Source organism: Macrosteles quadrilineatus, unplaced genomic scaffold (assembly GCF_028750875.1).
Source record: "Macrosteles quadrilineatus isolate MER2022 unplaced genomic scaffold, UCM_ALF_1.0 Scaffold_3__2_contigs__length_128488019, whole genome shotgun sequence".
Taxonomy (NCBI): Eukaryota; Metazoa; Arthropoda; class Insecta; order Hemiptera; family Cicadellidae; genus Macrosteles; species Macrosteles quadrilineatus.
In genome coordinates this window covers 40,864,576-40,887,673 of record NW_026542596.1, presented here as the reverse complement: position 1 = coordinate 40,887,673, position 23,098 = coordinate 40,864,576, and the positions used below count along the sequence as shown (strand labels likewise).

Genomic DNA, 23,098 nt, shown 5'->3' with positions numbered 1-23,098 from the left:
CTCCCACCATGGAGTGTACTGTTATTAAAGTCTTTCACAGATATTGAAAAATTCTTACAATATTTATCTATTCTCATAATATAATAGTATTTAATTGATAATGTAGCTGTATTTTATTATTGATCAATGGCATTTAAAATCAAATAATTGTTGAAAAAAGTGTAACGGGGATTAAAATATAGTTCAGTGATATTAATCATAGTAATATTTATTTTATTATATCTATTGTGGAGTAGAGGACGTCAAAACAGTTGCATTGATTGCTGACTGCTTTATTCCGAGCATGTTTCCAACCAAGTCCTTAAATGCCCGAAGAAGAAAAATAGGAGCCTGAGAAATAAGAACATCATTAGTACATTCTACAAAGCCATACATACAATTTTTATCAAATTAATTTGTACGTTAGTACATATTGCAATTCTATAAGAAAGAAGAAGTCTTGGTAAAAACTAAATATAAGAAATGATAAAATTAATCTGTTCTTTTAATATGTCATACATGACAATCTATATTAACATTCAAAGAACCTAATTGCATAAATTTCTTAGAACAATTTTATGTTCCATCATTGACTATTGGATACTGAAGTAAGTATACATCCCATCTATTTGGACCAGCTGTCACCATTTTTTTTTATTAAAAAAGAGGATAGTTGTGTGAGCCAGACATATAATGTGTGCTGGTGTCTAAAATTATATTTTCTACCTTATTTCTTGTTGCTGGGTTGATGGGTCATAACAGTTGTTATAGCTTATAATAGGTCGCTCTATCAGACAGAAATCAGTAATTTAGATCAGCACAATCTGTCGGTGGCTCATATAATCTAAGACGATTTTGGTTAATCAGCTGGTTAATAATCAGCTGTTCAATAATCAGTCTTGGTTTTTTTCTTGGACGTGTTTGCATCATTTTCAAAATGATTACAATTCAAGGAAAAAACATTTTGTGTTTGTCGTCATCTTTAATAACCGTTCAGCGTGAGTTTCGGAGGCATTTTACACGGAATCCGCCCACATACCAAAGCATTTTAAGGTGGTATCGCTAGTTTGATAGCTCTGCCTCATCCTCATCCTTAATATCTATGTTCATAACTTCAATGAGAAGCTACCTCAGAGGTGGATTGGCAGATGTAACGATAATGACTTGACCTTTCTCAAATGGCTCACTAGATCTCTTGATCTTACGGTGTGTAATTTTTTCCTTATGGGGCTATGTAAAAGAAAAGGTTTATGTACCGCAAATGCCTCAAACACTTTAAGAGCTCTGTGGACGAATTCACAATGCCGTAGAATCAACCAACCTTGCGATGCTAGCCGGGGGGGGCCACCAGTTGACCGACAAGATACTTGGTCGTCTGGCCACTAGACCGTCTTTTTTAATTAAATAGATAAATACTGAAAACCAGTACGTCGACAAGTTATTTTATCGTCAGTCCAGTTGACCGGCCTGTAAATCTAAATTATTATATACGAGAAACCAACTTGTCGTCAATTCTCCCGACCGACTTACCACTTGCTCGTCTTTTAGGTGGGGATGTGTTGAGCGGCAGTGCCAGCGGCGCGCGCAGCTGTGGAGGGCACTGCAGGCGTACCAACTTCTGTATCTTGTAGCGGCGGTTTTCATTCCGACGATTTTCAGCTATCACAATGCAGCGGACTAGCGAGGTTCTTATTACGTGTAATTGTTTGTTTCTCAATCGATATTTTGTTATACACAGTACAGTGAATATAAATAGGCCTATATTAGTTTACTTCAATGAAATAAATGTTTTATTTAGCTAAATAAATACAAATACGCCGATTGAACAAATAAAATTGTTACAGACAACAGGAAGTCCTTAATATGATCAAAAAAGTGTTTATCTTTATTAAAAAATTACTGAAATTTGTAAACTTACTGCTGGCGACAAGGGTGGTGCCATACATAGGTTTATCAATAAATAAGATAAACATGGACAACCTTATGCAGCTATAAGTCAGGAAACATTTGTAGAAACATTAAAAAGCACTACCAATTTATGAAATATGATAAAATATTTACAGGAAATGTTGATTACTGTATATACATCGTGAGTATCTCCAGCAGTTACACACTGGTGATCTTTGAGTTGACTCTTTTAAACTCATTGATTATTACTTTTTTTCGTTTTGAAATAAATTCTATAATACTTTGAAATTGCTCGAATTCGAGCAACATGTACACGAGTTTGAATATTAAATTAACTAACATATTTATGTAATAGGAGGGTCAAATATTGTTAAAAGTGGTGAGGTAACTACCGTTACATTTATTCAATTGAGAGATAAATACAAATCGATAATACCGGTTATTTAAAGCTTTGTTGTCTATTTTTCCCTCTCTTAAAAAAATAAAATAAAGAATGAATTTAGACTTTTGGTGACATTAGTTTGTACTATTTCTCCTTAAATGACACTGCTGTCTTGGTAAGCAATAGTTATCTCGGTAAACTATTTATTTGCTGAAGTGCACAGTGTGCTACTTAGCCTGAGAAACATCTTTTGTTTTATGATTTTGTTGTAGGCCTATTGAAAACCTTGTCTAGAAGGAATTCCCATTGCCTGTGTTACCGGGGAGAAGTTTTTCTTAGTAAAGTCTGTAGACGTCTTCGGTTTTACACAGAAACATGTAATTATAATTGAAGAAGTACATGTTTTATCCTCTCACGTTGTTGCGTGGACAATACTATGGTGATTCAATTCTGTGTACTTCAATTGTCTAACTGGCCCTAACTGACGCATCCTTGTTTTTTGTTTACTAAATAATGTAGTCTTTACTTTCGTGGATCTTTGCGTTTTATTGTGTAACTGTCCTCAAGTAAGTCTGTGTTCTGAGTAAGTACTTCAAATGCACGGCACTACTGTATATTCAGATTTTCTAATGAACTATCATAGATAAAAGGAGTATAGACATGTATGTATGACAGAGTATGTCTACTCCTTTTATCTATGGTACTATTTCCAAGTTCATCTGGACGACCCTGCGAATCGTTTCTAGTAAAAAAATTTTATTTGGTTTATGTTTATGAACTTGTATGAGTGTTGTTAACTAAAGCTAAATTCACATCAAATTAATTAATTTAATTTATTTTAATAGTATTTCTAATTAATTTCAGTTTTAAGAACATATAGTAAATAAATCCTTGTTGAAACGGCTGTACTATCCATGCAATTATTGTCAAACTATATGTTCAAAGATTCCTGGACGGCAATGTTATAATACTAGTTGGAGCAGAGGTACTGGATCTAGGGTTAATACAGTTTTGTGACGTAAGGTATATCACTGCAGAAGTAGTTAGCTCAAGAATTATGACGCGGATGACAAAGATTGGTAGCTTTTGCTATAATTATAAAAAAAAACCAAGTACATAAAATCATTCACAGTTTTTTTTCACAGTCTATTGAATAGCCTGCAGTTAAGTTCACTCTAATGAAGAATATAGACGTGGCCAGAGTTCCAAACGATTTAAGTAACAACTGTTTACATGAACTATCCTATATGTAAGTTTTTTTTTTATAGTGTGCAATGTACTTATTGAATTTTCATTACTAATATATCATGGCTATATCGTTTATGTAAAAGTATCAAAAGATAGTAAAACGAAAACGAAACAATCAACCAAGACCAGTGACCGAAACAAGTGTCGAGCTGGCGGCGCCGCGCCTACCTCGGGATTCCCCGAGGACAATAATTCATCTTTGAAGTAACACCGGTAACACTGACTCACTGGCCGACACGGATACCCGCCTACCACCCCCTTTGTGTCGTCACCCTATGACAACCGGTCGGTCGGCCACCCATCCAAGGAAACTCTAGACATCGGCGGCTCTTTGTCGTTCGTTGACCAGCGTATTTTCTAGAGTTGAATGTATACCCTCACTCACACCAGGGAATAAGTAAACTGTAGTAGTTTTCTTGTTTATGAAAATATTTGCATTAAATTAGAAAAAAATCATTTATTTATTTATAAAATGTTATTATTTTACAAAAAAAAACACACTTTTACCCTCCCTGTTGCAGCAAACCTAAGTACTTGTTAAACTTATTCTATTTAAATATGGAATAACTGTGATATTTTCAAAAAGACATTTTAGTTTAAATCCAATCAGGCAAATAGAAATTTGCTTAGTCTGCAGGTTTGTTGCGGTGGGGGTATATTTCGTCATAAACTCTTTTGCCACTTAAGAGTCTTCAATAGTAAAGTGGCAACTAAAACGCGACTCCAGCGACCCAATTCTGGCGGCGCTCTAGAACTACCCGAAGGCCATTTCCGGTATTACGCGTGCCGCATCACACAAGTAGTTTTCCCGCGCCCCTATTCAAACGCTTGTAGGCGAAGAAAAAGAAAGCGAGTTGACGACCGAGGCTAGGTCGACCCGATCGACTTCGACAGCTGTTTTACTGTCTCTCTCCCTCTCTCTCTCTGTCTTTGGATGTGTAGGGTTGGCGAGGGTTGTAAAATTGCTGAAAGTGAAAGGGACGTGGCTGGCGCTACGTTCCTAGTTTTTGGCCTCTTGATGCTAACACTGGGTCGGCTACTCGAGATCAAACAACAGCGTGTGTTTAGTACAAAATTGGGTCCACAGTCACATCTATACTTATTTAATACGCAAGCAGGATTTTTGTGACAATTATTCCTCCGAAACTACTGAACCGATTGACATGTTTTTGGTGTCATTGGAAAGAGCGTAACGTGAAGTTGTGCAGGAAACTTTCTTTTTAGGTAAATAATTAGAGAGTGAGCCCCTGGGACCCTTTAAAGTTTCGTATTTCTCCATAAGATTAACACGGGAAACAAACATTGTTTTGAAACTCCAGCTGTTGTCAGGAATTAAATATTAATAATTAATTGCTCCCCATGGAAGCATGAGAGTTCTGTAGAGTTTGTAGCCTACACCTTATTGTCTACAAATTGGCTAAATAACTTAGGTACAGTACATTATAAAAGCTGACAGACTTTTTATTTTGACTTAAATTGTAAGCTTACCATTTCCCATCCATGGGCAGTTTGATAGTTAAAAAAAACCCCTTTAAACTGGAATAGGACTGTTATGTAAATTGTGAGTATTTCCATTAGTTAATAATCTTTTAGTTGACTCTTTTAAAATCATCGGAAATTATGACTGTTATTAGTTTTTTAACAAGTAATTTGTTTATATGTAACTCCTGTACTTCTTTGCAATTGCTCGATTTCGAGCAACATGTACACTAGTTAAGCTATAATTTTATACAATAGCTAAGATATTCCACATTCCAACCAAATGAAATAATGAATATATCTGGCCGAAAGTAGTTTTTGATTGCATTTTAATTGAATAATTTGTAACGAATCGAATTAAACCACGAATCGGACATACCATGATCCGTATGTCAAAATGTATGTTTTAATAGGTGAGGAATCCGATTATGGTATTTTTAAACTTTCGAAAATGTATGGTTTAGGCTGTAGAGATAAAATTACGGTGAAAATCAAATATATAATTGAAACGATTTTTTGTGTTGAAATTCTAAAATAAAATTCTTAACTCCTACCCCAAAATATACCGATTCATAATGTTTATTACAACTATGATCGATAATGTAGCCATAAGGTCGATACAAATTCTTATATTTCGCGCGACGAATATGAAAATATATAGGTTTTTATTAAGGAACGGATTGTACAAATATATTGATCCGTATGTCGAAATGTATGTTTTAGTAGGTGGGGAATACGATTTTGGTATTTTCAAAGTTTCGAAAATGTATGGTTTAAGCTGTAGAGAGAAAATTACGGAGAAAATCAAATATTGATTTTAAAAGATTTTTTGTGTTGAAATTCAAATATAAAATTCTTAACTCCTACCCCAAAATATGCCGATTCATAATGTTTATTACAACTATGATCGATAATGTAGCCATAAGGTCAATACAAATTCTTATATTTCGCGAGACGATTATGAAAATATATAGGTTTTTTTAAGGATCGGATTGTACAAATATATTGATCCGTATGTCGAAATGTATGTTTTAGTAGGTGAGGAATACGATTTTGGTATTTTCAAAGTTTCGAAAATGTATGGTTTAAGCTGTAGAGAGAAAATTACGGAGAAAATCAAATATTGATTTTAAAAGATTTTTTGCGTTGAAATTCAAATATAAAATTCTTAACTCCTACCCCAAAATATGCCGATTCATAATGTTTATTACAACTAACTATGATCGAAATTTAAACTGTGTCTATTTAAACTGTGCGTGACACAATGATGATAATATCTTACTTTTGTCATTTTTGGCTAAGCCACTACGGATGATTATTGTCATGATTGTAATACTCTGTTTATTTCTTATGTACTGTAAAATATTCATGGCAGCTTCACCGCAGGTGAAGCCTTGGGTTGTATTTACTATGCCATTAGATAAGCTAATACGATAAAAATCACTGGCAGCGTTATTAAGAAATGTAAGCATTTCAAGTTGATCGAATAGTGGAACTAATTATGTGGAATGTTTGCTGAATAGCATGACACACTGTGACGTTTGACTTATTTCCAAAGTCAACGAACACTGATAACCAGTGCAAATTTTAATCCAATATACCATGTGGTCCTATTGTGGTTTAATGTCAAATGCTCTTTCATTTTCAAGATGAGCTCGCTCGCATCAATCAAACACGTCCTGGTTGATGTTCGTGTACTACGCTCAATCCGGATATTGTGGCTACACAAATGCCAATAAAAATAATAAATTATAATCAGCTATTCGCTTAGTTAATTTTGAAATATTTAAATTGTTCAGATCAGACAAATTGACAACAAAAATTGCGCTGTAAAAAGTCACTATGAGATATTGCTGATGAAGGTATGCGAAGGGGTGGCAAGGTCATCAACGCGGCTTCTCTTTCATCTACGCAGTTCTAGGCTTCTCTGGACTTCCCCAATACTTTCGTTCTCACGCCGATGAAGGACAGGTCAGGTTGATTGGAAATGGAAAGAAGTTGTAAAAGGTGCTTGTCATATTTATGATAGTCTCTATTCATTTAGGGCTTATAAGGGTGTTGTTAAGTTAGGGAAAGCAGACGCGGTGGCGTTCTTTTGAAGATATTGACCGCCCTAGTGGCAAGTCCCGCACCCGTGGACTTTCCCCGAGGCTTCGGTTCTCACAGTGATGTACGTCCAGAGAATTGTAAATTAAAACTGATTTATATAAGTTCCTCGTTATTTTTACGATAGTACCTTACCTATTCGGTGAAGGTTTTTAGGGGTGTTCTTAAGTAAGAGAATAGGGATGACAGACACGGTGGCGTTCTTTAGAAGTGGTAGGTCCCGCTCCCGTCAACTTAAATATTTGAAGGGTTTGGTATTTTTTTTGTTTGGAGCAAATATAAGCATTAGTCAATTATATAAGGCAAGGACTATACAGATCTTAGCATACACAGCATATACAGCATATACAGACATTATTTTCTTCCGCGTTCTCTTCCCATTGCGATTACTTATATAGTTAAGTCTTTTTTGTTTTACTTGCGATATCAGTAATGCTCCATATTTATTATGTTGCCAATTTATTGTTAATTTGTATTTTTCAAGTTTCTATGTTAGTTTTACCTGATATTCTCACAACAATGGCCTTTTCGAACAGAAACAAGTAATATTGGCACGGGCTTGGAAATATGTTTCAAATCAGGCGAAAGTACTTGGAATCACACGATTAGCCGACATTTATGTTATAGAAAGGATTTCATGTGTTCTAAATAACAATCTCTCTAGACATCGCCAGAAGTTATTTTACCATCCATGCGATTCGGGCAACTTTGTCTAGCGATCCTTTAAGCTCGTGATACCCAACATCTGTTGACCGTTATTAAGTCACTGGTATCGCGGTTGGTTAGTAAGTATTCCTTTGGTTAGTAATACATCATAAAACCCAAATACATTAAATAATCAATGCTCAATAGCATTCATAGGAATGCCCTTTTCCTTTGTATTGTATTTTGTAATTTGTTACTCTAGTATCTAGACTAGTTGTTTCCAGTTAATATTAACTATACAGTACCTATTTAAAAATCATTAAAAAATTTTAATTACCTTATAACTTCTCAATACAAAAAAAGGAAGAATTTTAAGCGCTTAACTTTTAACTAACCGTAAATAAAAATCTTAAGCTCAATACTGTTTTAATAAAGGTTTTAACAGAGTAGGCTTAGAATACTGACTGACAGACCAGTTAAAATGTTCATCTTACTTTTAAAATGTTAAATAAGAAACTCTTCACATACCATGTCTTTTTGTAAACACTCTAACGTCTTCAGCCAAATGGCCTTGGTTTCGTTGTTCTTTAACCATTATTTTTAGATCATCAAAAGCGCGGCATCTTGAAATTGTTACGTACAATTCCCCATGCTGTAAGCAGGGGATGCAGCTCTAGCAGATAAAGACCAACTTTTCGAGGACGAATTTTAGAGGAACACTCGTTTTCCAGCTGAACTTCAAGTAATAATTTCAAGACTTCATCATTCATAACTTTCGCCATTAATCTGGTTCTATTAACCAGTCCTTTTTTGGATTTAATTTTCTTAGTAATATTACAATTACACCTTTTTTGACATAACTTGCGAGGAGGTAAACCACTTGGTGCTAAAGTGTGAAGAAATTCATCAGGCACATGTATCTGGTCTCCCTCTTCTTGAATCAAAGTGTCCACTGAGTAGTAAAATCGGCTGTCATCATTTAGTTGCTCAACTATTTTATTATTTATTTCGTCACAAAGCCAAAACAATCACCTTTCCACCAAAAGGCTTTTCTTGGTCTTCTCTTCTGGCAATATATCGCAGTAATCTTTTTACAGACGATAAAGCTTACTAATATAGACATATGAGCTTCATCCCTTAGTATTTCTTTACAATTCCTGATATAAATCTCCCTACCACTCTGAATGAAACTGCAAAAATAAACTATCCCATTTCATCAGTCATCCTTGTATTGGAAAGTCAACTGATAAATAAACAGGAAAAGTAAATATTTAAAGAGGTTATTTTTATAAAGACAGATGTTTTTTTTAGAAATGAATTATATGTTTGATAAACTTAACTAAATGTTCACTTATATTTAAAAATACAAGGTAGCTTTAAAGTCCGATGGGTCAAAGCACATTGAACTGAGCGTGGCATCAATTATTCCATGACTTCTGCAGATAATTCCCTTTAATTTGACACAACAATCATCAAAATAGGTTGATAAAGAGTTTTGCTATGCACAAGAAATTCCTTAAGGAATTAGAATAATAGATGATTTGTTACAAGCCTATGTTACAATTAATATTTGTTTTACGTTTGTGTGCTACTATCAACAAAACATGCGATCCACCACTGAGCTTAAACATCGCATTCTATACTTCCTAACCTATCGTGAAGTTTGAAATTGGGAACACATTAGATCGGCATGTTGTGTTGATCGCAACTTGGGGTATATATGATTGCCCAAGTAAGTAATCCTAAAGTGGTTTTTTGACGTTTAACAAGAAAATACCTAAGTCACATAAGAGTGTAATATTAAGGACAATTTCGGAATGCATTCTCAAAAACTACCTGAAATGAAGACGAGCAATAAATAGCCGAAATGCATGAACAGCTACGTATGGCAATATTTTGAGATAGTTCTATCGTAGATTAAAAGAAGTCCTTTTATTTATGGTTCAATGTAGAACAATTGCTTAAAAACAATGATTATTATAAGTTGTATGTACATAATTTAATATAATAGACCTTATAAGGTTTTGTGAAGACTGTTTGTGCGATTATATATAAACCAGAACTGTAGGTTCATCATATGACATTAGCTCGCATTCGTAACCTAATAGTTGAGATTGTCCAGGGTCAGGTGCTGACGTGTACGCCTCCTTTCTATGTTTCGTTGTTGTCGCGTCGGAGGCATTTAAAAGAAAAAAACAACAAATAAACAAATTATAGCTACACAAAACAACGATAAATGCACAAATTTAAGTTACAATCATGCTAACACGATCCGTCATAGCGACACAAAGCAACGATAAATATATAAATTCAAGATACAACCATACTAACACGGTCCGTTTTCGTTTTGGGGGTTATGTTTACACAAACTCAAATAGTAAATAAATTTACTCAATGCGTTTCATTGAATCGAAAAATAAATAACAGCAATTAAATTATACAGCTGATCAAAATGTAAACAATTATGTTCTTCATAAGGATAACATGGGAACTTTCAAAGCCACTGGGGCAGAACCCAAGGGACTTTGTAAAAAATGTAAGGCCAGTTGGCAAATCTACGCGACACGCTCTTTCCAATGAGATGTCAATGGATAAAATCGGTTAAGAAATGGCGGAGGAGTTCAACCGACAAAGTTTCATGTAGCGTATTAATTATATAGATATATATATATATATATACACCATATTACCACACTACAAGTGTAATCCTACTAATATTATAAATGAGAAAGTTTGGATGTATGGATGTATGTTTGTGACAAGTGAACGCGAAAAATACTGGTCGGATTGGGCTGAAATTTGGCATGATGATAGCTCACATTCCCGATTAACATATAGGCATATTCTTATTTCAAAAATCCTTTCGGGCTCCGCCCCAGTGGCTCTGGAGTTTCCCATGTTAACCTTATGAGAAATGGAATTATTGAATCTTAACAGCTGTTTCAACTAAACAAGTTGGTTCTGTTCTATGATGTTCAATAGCATTAAAGTTACAAGGATTACCAACAGGGTGCAGCACTATTATTTCTTTTACATTTAGTACAACAGCTAATTTGCAACCAAAAGGTGAGTGAGCGTAGCGAACGAACTTCAACCTGGAGGCGAGTTAGCGTAGCGAACGAGCTCCAACCTAAAGGTGAGTGAGCGTAGTGAACAAACTTCAACCAGGACGTGATTGAGCCATGCGAACGAGATAATCTTGAAAATTAAGAAGTTAAACGGGGCAAAGCCCGCGGGTTACAGCTAGTTCTACAATATACGGTACGTAGTTTTATCCAAACAAACGATCAAAACCCCCTAATGATATTGTTATTTGATTCAATAGTCAATGCACATAAGCGAGTCTTATCTTTCAAAGCAGATTAAATAATACAAAGGCAGAGGAATGCGCGAGAACGAGGTCACTTCACGGTTGCTATAGAAACGACGAAACTATCCATTAGAATTGCGCGCCAACGTCAACTAAACTCCAGACTGTATAAACACGCCGAGTGTGTAGTGTTCGACGGAGCTAGGCTACTTTCAGTTGGCAAGACTGGCTTCTAGCCTCGAGCGACGTGGTTCAACCACGAGAAGCGCATCAAACTCCTGGGTAATCCCCGGTTAGCTCCTCCCACTCTGCCCCCTATCCCCACCTAAAAGACGAGCAAGTGGTAAGTCGGTCGGGTCGATTGACGACAAGTTGGTTTCTCGTATATAATAATTTAGTTTTACAGGCCGGTCAACTGGAATGACGATGAAATAACTTGTCGACGTACTGGTTTTCAGTATTTATCAATTTAATTAAAAAAGACGGTCTAGTGGCCAGACGACCAAGTATCTTGTCGGTCTACTGGTAGGCTCCCGCTAGCCGGTGTATGGGACAATTTTCAGCATAGATTGGAAACTCGCTGCACATTGAGCAGTTTGTAGGGGTATCTATGAAAAAATTCCCTGTACTACTCGAATTTGAGATTTCCTTCCGACTCCTTGTAGACCGTCCCCAGTATGATGGAGAAAGATTTATATTTTCTTCAAAAACGGGATTTTAGGTATTGTGCAGTACTTTAACTTCAAAGCATTGTTTTATTATCTCCAATATGGTACAAAAAATAAAATAACATTCTCCGACTTTTAAGTCTCAGTTTTATATTTATCCTTTGGTGATATCAGTTATAATTGTGGAAAATATTTTATGTTTTACAGTACAAAACCGCTTATCCGTCACCTAAGGGACCGGAACCATGGTCGGAACACTGAAAATGTCTGACTATCTCCGAGGAGAATATTAAATAGCCAAATTAATTGCTTAACTGACATTTATTAATCGCACGCAATCGTTGTAGATGATGTCCCCGAGACCGTTCAATATTTTGCCAAGATCACGTAAGATGACGATAAACGATGATGTGATCGATCACAGAAAACAAGGATGATATTTCTTTGCTGACGGGGAATAAAAAAAATATTTGCCGCAATTGCCGGAGACTGAGTTGATCTCCATAATAAGACCATGGTAAATAGTCATCATGTTACCACAATAACATTGTCTCTGATAGATGATGGCACGTGTGGGATTAAGCGAGTAGTTGGACTAGCTAATGTCGAATTAGCGGGGCTCTACTGTATAATCATCACTGATGGGGCTATAACAGTATTTTTTTTAATAGGCCATAGATTGCTTCAAAGAAATAACTTTTTCCAACTGTGGCCAAACTCGCCGTTTTCAACCGTTGCATATCACGGGATTATGAGCCAAGAATCATGACAAACTATTCTGACAATGAACCTTACCTGAATCACTTCGTAAATGAGATTTCCTATTACCCGAGACACCGCAGGCTGATGAAGCTGTGTTTCAAGACGAGTTGTTGGTTTGTTCTCATTCTGAAAGAGCATCATTGTTATTTTTTGTTATTGTTATTTAGGTGGTTTAAATACCTGATTCTGGCAATCCAATTGTTGTATTCCACAAGTAGTTTCAACCTGCCAAGAGATCAACATCAGGTGAGTAGCCTACAATCCTGATGACCTTCATGTGAAGTAATCATCCTTGTACTCACCTGATGATGACCTCTTAGCAGGTCAAAACTTGTTGTGGAATACAACAATTGAATTGCCAGAATCAGGTATTTACACCACTATTATACTATACATCATTTAAGTTTATATCTTAAGCCACATAAGAATAATACATCTATATAGGATTACCTTCAGTCTATATATGGCTTTAAGATACAAGAAGACTGTAAACCAAATACACACACAATCTGGGAACCACTATTATTAGTTACTAGCTGTACCCGCGGGCAGGGCCGGATCTAGACAATTTTTGAGTGGGGGCAAACTAAAATTTGCCGCCCCTCCCCCCCCTTCACCCACAACAAAAAATCCCTCACAAATTAAACCAAAATGGAATAGGTAAAGTGGAATAGGTAGATATAACGAATTCCTTGATATAACGAATTTTTTTTAATGCCCTAGAACTCTCCATAAGACACAAAGTATATTTTACCTCTACATAACGAACAAACTATAACAACGACCTTGATTTAACAAATTTTTCGTGATTTCGGCTAAAATAAGACACCTCAATATAACAAATTTATCATTGTCAGAACCTCTAAATTGCGAATTTAACCTCTGCATAACGAATTGTCTACGTCTTTCCCTCGATATAACAAATCCCCCACCCAATTATTGTTTTGGGAAAATCTGTTTCTTTATCAAATGAAATGGAAAGGTCACGTCATCGCTTGCGCTAACATTCGTCTGCTCCGTTTTACATCTTTGTCTGCTGTCTCTGCGCGCGCTATGTTGCAACTGAGAACTGATTTCATTCGCTGAGGACTGATGACGACGTAATGTTTAGTAAGCTGTGATTGGGCAATATGGGATAACTATGGTGAATTGTACAATTTTTTTGATAAAGAAAAACCTAAGAAAGAATATAAAAACAAAACCAAAGAGAAAGAATAACAACATCGCTATTTTAACATTCCTTTTACGAGTATTTTTACTATCCTGAAGTTGGCTATGATTATACACTTTTATAATGACTTATCTAATAATTTATTGTTTTCAATACGATTTGTTTCAACTAGCATTAGCAACACCAATGCTATAGTTAATGATTATTATTGACATTCCTCTGTTGTGATAAATCAGTACTGTACTGTAAGTAGCCTACCGGCCTATCGCGAGCAGTAGCTTACAAAACTTTCTACTGTTTTGTTTTGTTCTTTACATAATTTATGACTATGCAATACAGTGTTTGGCTAGGTTTTAGGAGGGTTAGAACAAGCTGTGATTTTAAACTTATAGTTTTTAACCTGTACCAAGGTCAATGCCATTGTCATGATTGCGCAATATTCAAGATCCCTCCCCTTTATTATGCCGGATAATTTAGGTTCTACTGTACAATGTAAACACTGTACTGTAAAGTATTGTAGCCCATGCTACTTTAATTGTACTGTATTTTAATGAGGTCAAGTCCCGACCTATATTGATCGACGCTGGTTCTGAACCTCGACTTAGCGAAATTCCTGCAAACCTAACCTCTATATAACGAACCACGGCAGTGAGGCAGGGCGGCATGGCGCCTTGACAGGGATGGCGATCAGCTGAAATTGTAAACAAACTTTGCTGTGCTGCTAACTATGCTATTAGGGCTCTCAGTGTTTTCTACTCCGTTGCAATTTATATTGATTTGATTTATATTGTAAAATTATTGTTTGTTTATTACGTTATGCAGTTTTGAAATTACTTAATTGACGTTCCTTGTGACGTTCGGCTCATTAAAAACTTTTACAAACTGTATTAAACAAATTTTCTGCAACCAGAAATTTGCCGCCCCTCAACCCTGCCGCCCGGGGCAACCGCCCCCTCTGCCCCCCCTTGTTCCGGCCCTGCCCGCGGGCTTTGCCCCGCTTAACTTCATAAGTATTCGCATGGCTCAATCACGTCCTGGTTGAAGTTCGTTCGCTACGCTCACTCACCTAAGATTGGAAATCGTTCGCTGCGCTCACTTGTTTTCAGGTTAGCTCGTTCGCTACGCTTACTCACCTCCAGGTTGATGTTCGTTCGCTACGCTCACTCACCTTTTGGCTGCAAATTAGCTGTTGTCATAAATTTTTAGCGAATTTCCCATATAGGGAATAAGCTATTACCGTATTTTATTGTTTATAATACTTTGATAAAGGTTTTTATGTTTTAATATTTAACATTGGAGAATTTAAACGTTGTTAAGTGCACAGGTGTGCTGCGATTGGGGTTTAATACATTTGGACTTATTCAAAAGTAAAATGGTTTTCTGTGCTGCACTCTGTAGAAACACTGTGGCACTATTTCAAATATTTCAAATCATGACTATATTGCTAATACAGAATGTTGTGATTATTAAAACCTACAAAACAGTTGGTGAAAGTAAACATCTGCTTTTAAATCTAGATATTTAATACGCGACATGAAACTTTGTGAACAATAAGGCTTTTTTGTTTTAAGATTTAACCCCACATATTATATACCAAAATGTTCGTCTAGGTGTGTAGATGTGCAAACTGGCTTTAGATTTTCAAAATATCTTTTTTAAGGGTGTGGGCTGCTCTCAAAGTTCCTTCAATAAGGATAATATTGTGATTGATTTGAATGTTATTACATTCTGAAACAGATTTCAATACATTAGTTTTCCATAACAAATTAATCCCAGCTGTTTTGTTTGCTTTTGAAATGTAAACAGTTTGCATGTTTTTTAAAAATAATTAGTGACCCGACAAAGAAATTTTACCTATCGGACACGACGGGAGAAAAGTTTTACATTTTATTTTCGTTTAAACATGCCAAGGATCCGACGACAAAGAAATATTGGCGGTCGGACAACATAGTCAATCAATATACGGCAAGCAATGTAAAACGTAAGGAGCCCAGATGAGGAGCCGGAACAGTTAGTGGCAACAAAATTGCACTGACAAATACAAGAATTCAGCAGCATTCACTTGGCGAGATGGCATTAAAATGTCAGAAATGTGGTGCGCTACATTTTAAAGAAGAACAAATAGGACGAGGCGAAGGATTGTCATCCTGCTGCCATAAAGGAAAATTGAATCTACCACCATACTGTACCGAGAAAGCTATTATATCCAGAGCCTACTTAATGGATCAAATCATTTGAGCAGAAACTAGAAAGAGAACATTTGATCATACAACTCTGCGCTCGCAATGGTCAGCACTCGAGCTAAAATTGAAGAACATAACGGTGGAGGGCCTTTCAAGTTTGATTAACTACTGTACATCAAGATAAAGAACATTTTTGGAAAGGTTTGCACGCTAATATACACATGTTATTCGTGCGAATTCGCACGGGTTCATCTAGTTATATTTATTTGTAAACATTGGAGATCAAAAAGTCTGACATTGGCCCGATTAAAACCCTCTGGGGCAGAGCCCTTTTGACGGATCTGCACCAAACTTCACTCGAACCATCCTTGAAATATGCTTAATAATGCCTGAAAGTTTCATTACAATCCGTCGAGCGGTTTTGGAGTCCATAACGTATATACACGCACACACATACATACATACATAGTTCCTCTTTTATAGATATAGATTGCAATCTGGATGCTATTCATACTACGATGAAGTCAAATTATGTTCTTGTTTGTATTTCTTAGTTGGTAGTGGGTGTTTTGTTCTGTACTACTATTTATCTTCTTTATACTATTGATTTTTTATTGCTGACCATAAAATTATTTTAACTCTACAAGGATTTATTTGTAAGCTATTGTTTGTGAACTCAATTATGAAACTATGACTTCTTTTAATCTTAACATCTCAATAAAACATCATTTAATAATCTCATTAAAAGTTGACTGATCTTTAAAGTACGGTTAATCAATAAGTTTATTCAATCTACACTTTGTCAAGCTCAGGTTGGCCGATTGACCCGGGACTACCTGAGGGCGAGACGCAGAGAGGAATTGTAGGAGTGGCCTCAGGTAGTGTCGGGTCCATCAGCCAACCTGAGTTGACAAAGTTTAGAAAAAGTGCAAAGAAGTAATATGAATTACCTGAGAAATGGGTTTAATGGATTCAGCTTTCAAAGTAAGTTCTTTGAGTTTATCCAGCATTTCATTGTCGATGTGGACGTCTACACTTTCAGAAATATCATTTTTTCCGTCTTGCTTTGATGCTGGTATTTCAGACTCAACATCACTATTTGTTTTCTTTACAATAGAACTATCATCATTGAGAACTGGTTTCAAAGCAGTTTCCTTCAATATTGTAGAATCTCCTTTCTCATTTGAGGTTTCCAATGGCTGAACCGAATTCTTTTTAGTGAGAGAATCTTCAGGGATCTTTGAAGGAGACATTGAATCTTGTATATCATTGGAATGCATTGCATCTTCAATTTTCTTTTTTGAAGACTCATCCACACTGTCTGTGGGAGCAGAGAGTACCCCGGTAATTAAGAATATCAGCACGGCTATGCTACCTTGATGCATCCTGTAATAGAGGAAAATTTTAGCTTTAAAGCTATAGTGTTTGGTTGTTGAGTTAGAATTAGTTATGACAAAGAATTTAGACAAAGAACATAAGTGAAAAAACCATTACTTTTCAATCCCAAGTCAAGAAATTTATGACGTTTTGGCAATGGTTAAAATCCATTGACAGCGCTAATGATTGTGGAGTCCCTCAACATAATTCTTTCTGGGGCCACTTCATAAGCTATGTTTGTTTGAATCGAAAAATATTATAGGGCTTTTTATAATCTCAATACATTTGATAACTATTGATTTTATGATCATAACAATTTATTGAATTTGAAACAATATGTTTATGTCCTAGTCATCTTATTTCCTCCCTCTAATGGGAGTGACCAATGTCACCTGAATACCAAATATTTGGCTCACTCATTGGTTTTTAAACTTAATCACGATATATTCCAAGTGTGTGCATGAAATTTCTACAGAAACACAACATATAACAAAACTGAAACATATCTTGGTTGCCAGATACAGAAATATGTGTCAGTGAGTAATAAAGACAAATTAGTTACTATATCTATTATTAATCAAGAATAACCTTTCACTGATACAAACTGGAATACAGTACAATCTTACTTGAATATAATTTTTTGTAACTAAAGTAGTTATTTTGTTTAACCCAGGCCTGCGGTATTTTTTTTTTTTTTTTTTTTTTACAGAGCGTGTCCCTGAACTCTCTACCGACTTTTGAAGTATCATTCCTGGACCAAATACAAACAAAAATATCATAATAAAAAATTCCAAAACTTAAAAGTTACCTGCACAATCGCCATTTTCTTTTTTTTAACAAAACTATTTATTATTGGGAAACAGTGTTTTTGTGACCAATTGATATTCGGTACATAAATTAAAAATGCAAAGACCAAATTTGAGATGAAATATTATTTTTTATGATATTTAGTTTCAAAAAGGCGGAAATTTAACATTTTTTAAACTTGAATAACATGAAAACTACATAGGGAAACAAAACTACTGTGGCAATGTTTTATTTAAACAATTTTCTTTCAATTCTAAAAGTACCAAATTTAAGAAAATTGCTTAATTATTAAGGGAGAAAACTCACTTTAAGATACTTTGTATCATCAAACAATATCTGCAATCATTGGGTAACATAATAACATTATTGCTAGCTGGATAAAACAATCAGCTGATTTAATTGTTGGTTAAATGAATGCAAGTTGTTAATACAAGGTATATATTTGTATTTTTTTTAACCTAATCACACAGTTATAAATTCAAAACTATGATTACCTGAAAAATAGTAAACCATGATTTATTGTACCTACCAAATTTTATACAAAAATCCTTGTCTTATATGATAAAAAGAAGAAGAATGTGCTATACGATCCTACCTTAATATTGTTCAGTCACTAGTCAGCAAACCCACAAGCCACTCTGGAAGCTTATCTCACCTGAAGTTTCTTGCCCTACCCCTAATAACTCCCATATCTGAGTCCATTAGATAAGGAATTGCAAGGAAATTCAAAAGTGGTGTTCTTCATTTTTTACAAAAAGCTAATCCTATGTTCGGTTCACTAATTTCTTACAAAAACTTAAAACGTTTCAGATGCATTGCTAGGGCTGAAATAACTAAAAAAAGTTCACTCGATTTTAAAGTTTGAACGTTCACAAATTAAACCAAATGAATTATTATTTTGGCTTTCTCCCCCTAAACATAGCAAACGCAGAAAGTGTGTTGTTTTCGTCAAAACTTTTGAGTTTGAGTTATTGGTGGAAATATCCATTTTGGGTCCCCCTGAATCCAAAAGTGATTTTCAAAGTGATGTTTGTGTATCTCTACTCTACAGAGCTACTGACTACACTTGCAGTCCGATTTAGATTAAATTCAGTGTGTAAGGGAACTAGACCATTGTATCTCCTGGAGTTTTTCTAATATTTTTATTTTTAACAGAAAAAAAGATAACAGAAAAATTGGAACTCCATAAAAATGGTTCTAAATATTTGTAATTGGAATCTTGCGTGCTTATATGATAACTAACAGGAGGTTAACTAACAGTCTTAATGTCTTTAGTAAAACTATGTTTAAAATGTGTGTATTAATAAATCACTTAACAGTATCAAGTATAAAAGACACGCAACAAAGGTCATTATTTTTAACTCCAAACAAAATGGTACTGTTCCCAATGCTATTGCAATGGTTGTGATTTTACCCAATAAATATCATAGTTACTCCCCCCTCTTATCCATTATAAGGGCTGTTGGTAAGCTAATTAGAGAGGTATGTGTCAGTTTGCTGAACTGTACCTTTCATTTTGTAGGATGGTAGGATACACGTTTTGTCAATATACAGATTCAAGTAAATGAGGAACTCTTGTGGGATTGGTTGTGCAATCCTACTTATTTCACATTTCCAGACCACGAGCATCATTAACCATGTATAATTTCATTCAAACAAAAACAGTGTTGGTGCAGATTTTAACGTTTGGTGGATATGAGTGAACGTTGATTGTATTGTACAATAGAGTTTGCTCGTTTGCTGTCTCTAGTTTAGTTATCTCTTACTCTTACAAAAACTATACACTCATCCTTCACTCATATTTGGGTTAAAATACCCACATACGGTAGGTGTTGTCCTAAATGAATATATATATATACAGGGTGTCACAAAAAAGTGTGATGGGCTATACAGGACCTAATTCTACATGCAAAAATAAGTCAAAAATGAAGAATAAAATTTTTTGGATTTCGGCTTAGTTTAGCAGTAATCCGCCATTTTGTTTTTTGGGGAAAATATTTATTATTTCAAAATCCCTTTGAGATATTTTTACGAAACTTGGCAAAACTGTTTACACTATAGTAAGTAACATTTATAAAAAAAAATATTATTTCAACTTTCCAAATGGCGGCTGTTTAAATTTTTTAATGCCAAATTTCATGAAAACCGGTACATAAATTAAAATTTTGTAAGACACAAAAGCTATAGTATTTTTTATGACAAATCCAACAAAACAAAAATGAATAAAATCGGTTCATAAATAAAGAAGCTGTGTTTATTTTAGTAATTTAGACTGAAATTACTTAATACGTTACATAAATTATTACATTACATTTAATACATTTTAATATTAATAATTTCAGTCTAAATTACTAAAATAAACACAGCTTCTTTATTTATGAACCGATTTTATTAATTTTTGTTTTGTTGGATTAGTTATAATAAATACTAAAACTTTTGTGTCTTACAAAATTTTAATTTAAGTACCGGTTTTCATGAAATTTGGCATTAAAAAATTCAAACGGCCGCCATTTTGAAATTTCGAAAGTTAAAATAATAATTTTTTTTATAAATGTTACTTACTATAGTGTGAACAATTTTGCCAAGTTTCGTAAAAATATCTCAAAGGGATTTTAAAATAATAAATATTTTCCCCAAAAAACAAAATGGCGGATTACGGCTAAACTAAGCCGAAATACAAAAAATTTTACTCTTCATTTTTGACTTATTTTTGCATGTAGAATTAGGTCCTGTATAGCCCATCACACTTTTTTGTGACACCCTGTATATAGCTGATCATCTAGCCAGGGCTGTTAAAAGCCAAATGATCAATGCTAGCTGAGATCAGTTTTGATCCACTAATTGACTACTCAGGATCGAACCAGCTAATATGATTAAAGTGCCAGGCAAGCATTATCACTTCAAATCATGAAACATTATGGACCTGTAAGTCCCAGGATGCTGAATATTAGACCAAGAACAGTAAGGCTATAGCCACATAGCGATTTTCCCAAGCATCTTCTTTTCCCACTGCTGAAGTCCCAATAGTATTTGTATTAATGTGATATTAATGTGTTATTATTTTGTATGTGTGTGATATTAATGTGTAAAAAGTATGCCCCACATGCGTTGGTGCGTTTTGGCACTGAATCTGATTTTTAACTTTGCTACCATGCCAGAGGTGAGCTAACTTTGCGGAAATCGCAAAAAACAAATAAAATACTGTACTTGTTTTACTTTTTTGCCTATAACTCACAAACAAAGTATTTTTTTCAATAGCTGTCCTATACTAAATTAAAGTACACTAAATTTCCTACAAAATACGTACAATAACTCTATTTCTACGATGTTCCAAACTGACGCTAGGGCGCGCTCAAAATTCATAATTTTCTTTTACCTATTGGAAAACGTAGGAAACACCATTATAAAACCTTGGATTAGACAGACACCCAACGAACTCTATTTGATGAATATTGATTATTTTATAATTATATGGTACCATTAGGTCACATTTAGTGGTAAACTAGGTGGCGTTCGCAGAGGCATCCACAAAATTGAGCGGAGTCATCAAGGGTTCATATTATATTGTTTTTTGTCATACTGCAGTAAACACTAACTAACAGTCGTTATTAATGCATGCGTTGCGGGTCTAAAGAATAATTTTTACTCTTTAGGGAGTAAAAATCGTTTTTAGTCTCTATGGAGTAAAAATCAGCTGTTGTCAACTCAGTTGTAAATTTCTATTGTAAACAATTGCAAAATATGTATCGATTCGAGCTTCGTAATCATTTTAACCTACAGTCCTACAGTCTCTTCCCATAGCATTTTAGCATTGCGGATACATTAATCCATTCCCACACTCAACAGTGCTCACCTTTACTACTTCCTTCACCACCCTCTACGTCATGGACCTGTTTTCCTCTCTTCCCATAGCATTTTAGGATTGCAGATACATTAATATAATTGCCAAAGACAGTTTCCACACTCTGCAATGCAAGCCTTACTACTTCCTTCACCATTTCCTACGTCATAGACCTGTTTCCTTCCCTTCTCATAGCATTTAAGTATTAGATACATTTATCTAACTGCCCAAACGGTTCCCCCACTCTGCACTGCCAGCCTTTACTACTTCCTTCACCACTTCCTACGTCGTGGGGCCTGTTTCCTTCCCTTCTCATAGCATTTTAGGATTGAAGATACATTAATCTAACTGCCACAGACAGTATCCACACTATGCTCATACTTTACTACTTCCTAAGCCACTTCCTACATCGTGGACCGTTTTCATCACTTTCCATAGCATTTCAGCATTGCATATAGGCCTACATTAATCTAACTGCTACAAACGGTTTCCAGTTCCCACACTCCACACTGCTCACCTTACTACTTCCTTCACCTCTTCTTACGTCGTGGACCTGTTTCCCTCTCTTCCCATAGAATTTTAAGATTGTAGTTACCTACCTTAATCTAATCGTCATAAACCGTTCCCACACTCCGGACAGCTTGCCTTGACTACTTCCTTCACCACTTCCTACGTCTTGGACCTGTTTCCTTCCCTTCCCATAGCATTTTAGGATTACAGATCCCTTAATCTAATCGTCATAAACAGTTCCCACACTCTGGACTGCTCGCATTTACTACTTCCTTCACCACTTCCTACGTTGCGGACCTGTTTCCCTCCCTTCCCATAGCATTTTAGGATTACAGATCCCTTAATCTAATCGTCATAAACAGTTCCCACACTCTGGACTGCTCGCATTTACTACTTCCTTCACCACTTCCTATGTTGCGGACCTGTTTCCCTCCCTTCCCATAGCATTGCAAGGTAGGATTGCAGATATCTTAATCTAATCGACATAAACAGTTCCCACACTCTGGACAGCTCGCCTTGACTACTTCCTTCACCACTTCCTACGTCTTGGACCTGTTTCCTTCCCTTCCCATAGCATTTTAGGATTACAGATCCCTTAATCTAATCGTCATAAACAGTTCCCACACTCTGGACTGCTCGCATTTACTACTTCCTTCACCACTTCCTACGTTGCGGACCTGTTTCCCTCCCTTCCCATAGCATTGCAAGGTAGGATTGCAGAT

The 23,098-nt window shown here is 35.3% G+C and overlaps 1 protein-coding gene across 1 annotated transcript; it reads right to left on the bottom strand.

Moving 5' to 3' along the window:
- Nucleotides 1-222: 222 nt before the first annotated feature.
- Nucleotides 223-17,226, bottom strand: LOC128989136 (uncharacterized). Its single transcript, XM_054411004.1, has 3 exons — nucleotides 16,792-17,226; nucleotides 12,521-12,613; nucleotides 223-330 (listed from the first exon to the last, which is right to left on the bottom strand). The coding sequence occupies exons 1-3, from the start codon at nucleotides 17,224-17,226 to the stop codon at nucleotides 223-225; spliced, it is 636 nt and encodes a 211-aa protein (XP_054266979.1).
- Between the last annotated feature and the right edge of the window lie 5,872 nt (nucleotides 17,227-23,098).

Bases quoted from the DNA above. Each gene is read 5' to 3' on its own strand.
- LOC128989136 (XM_054411004.1), bottom strand. From the start codon at position 17,226: ATGCATCAAGGTAGCATAGCCGTGCTGATATTCTTAATTACCGGGGTA. The intron at 12,614-16,791 runs GTAATTCATATT...ATGCTCTTTCAG, and splicing joins CCATTAAACCCATTTCTCAG to AATGAGAACAAACCAACAAC. The intron at 331-12,520 runs GTAAGGTTCATT...CTTATTTCTCAG, and splicing joins TCATTTACGAAGTGATTCAG to GCTCCTATTTTTCTTCTTCG.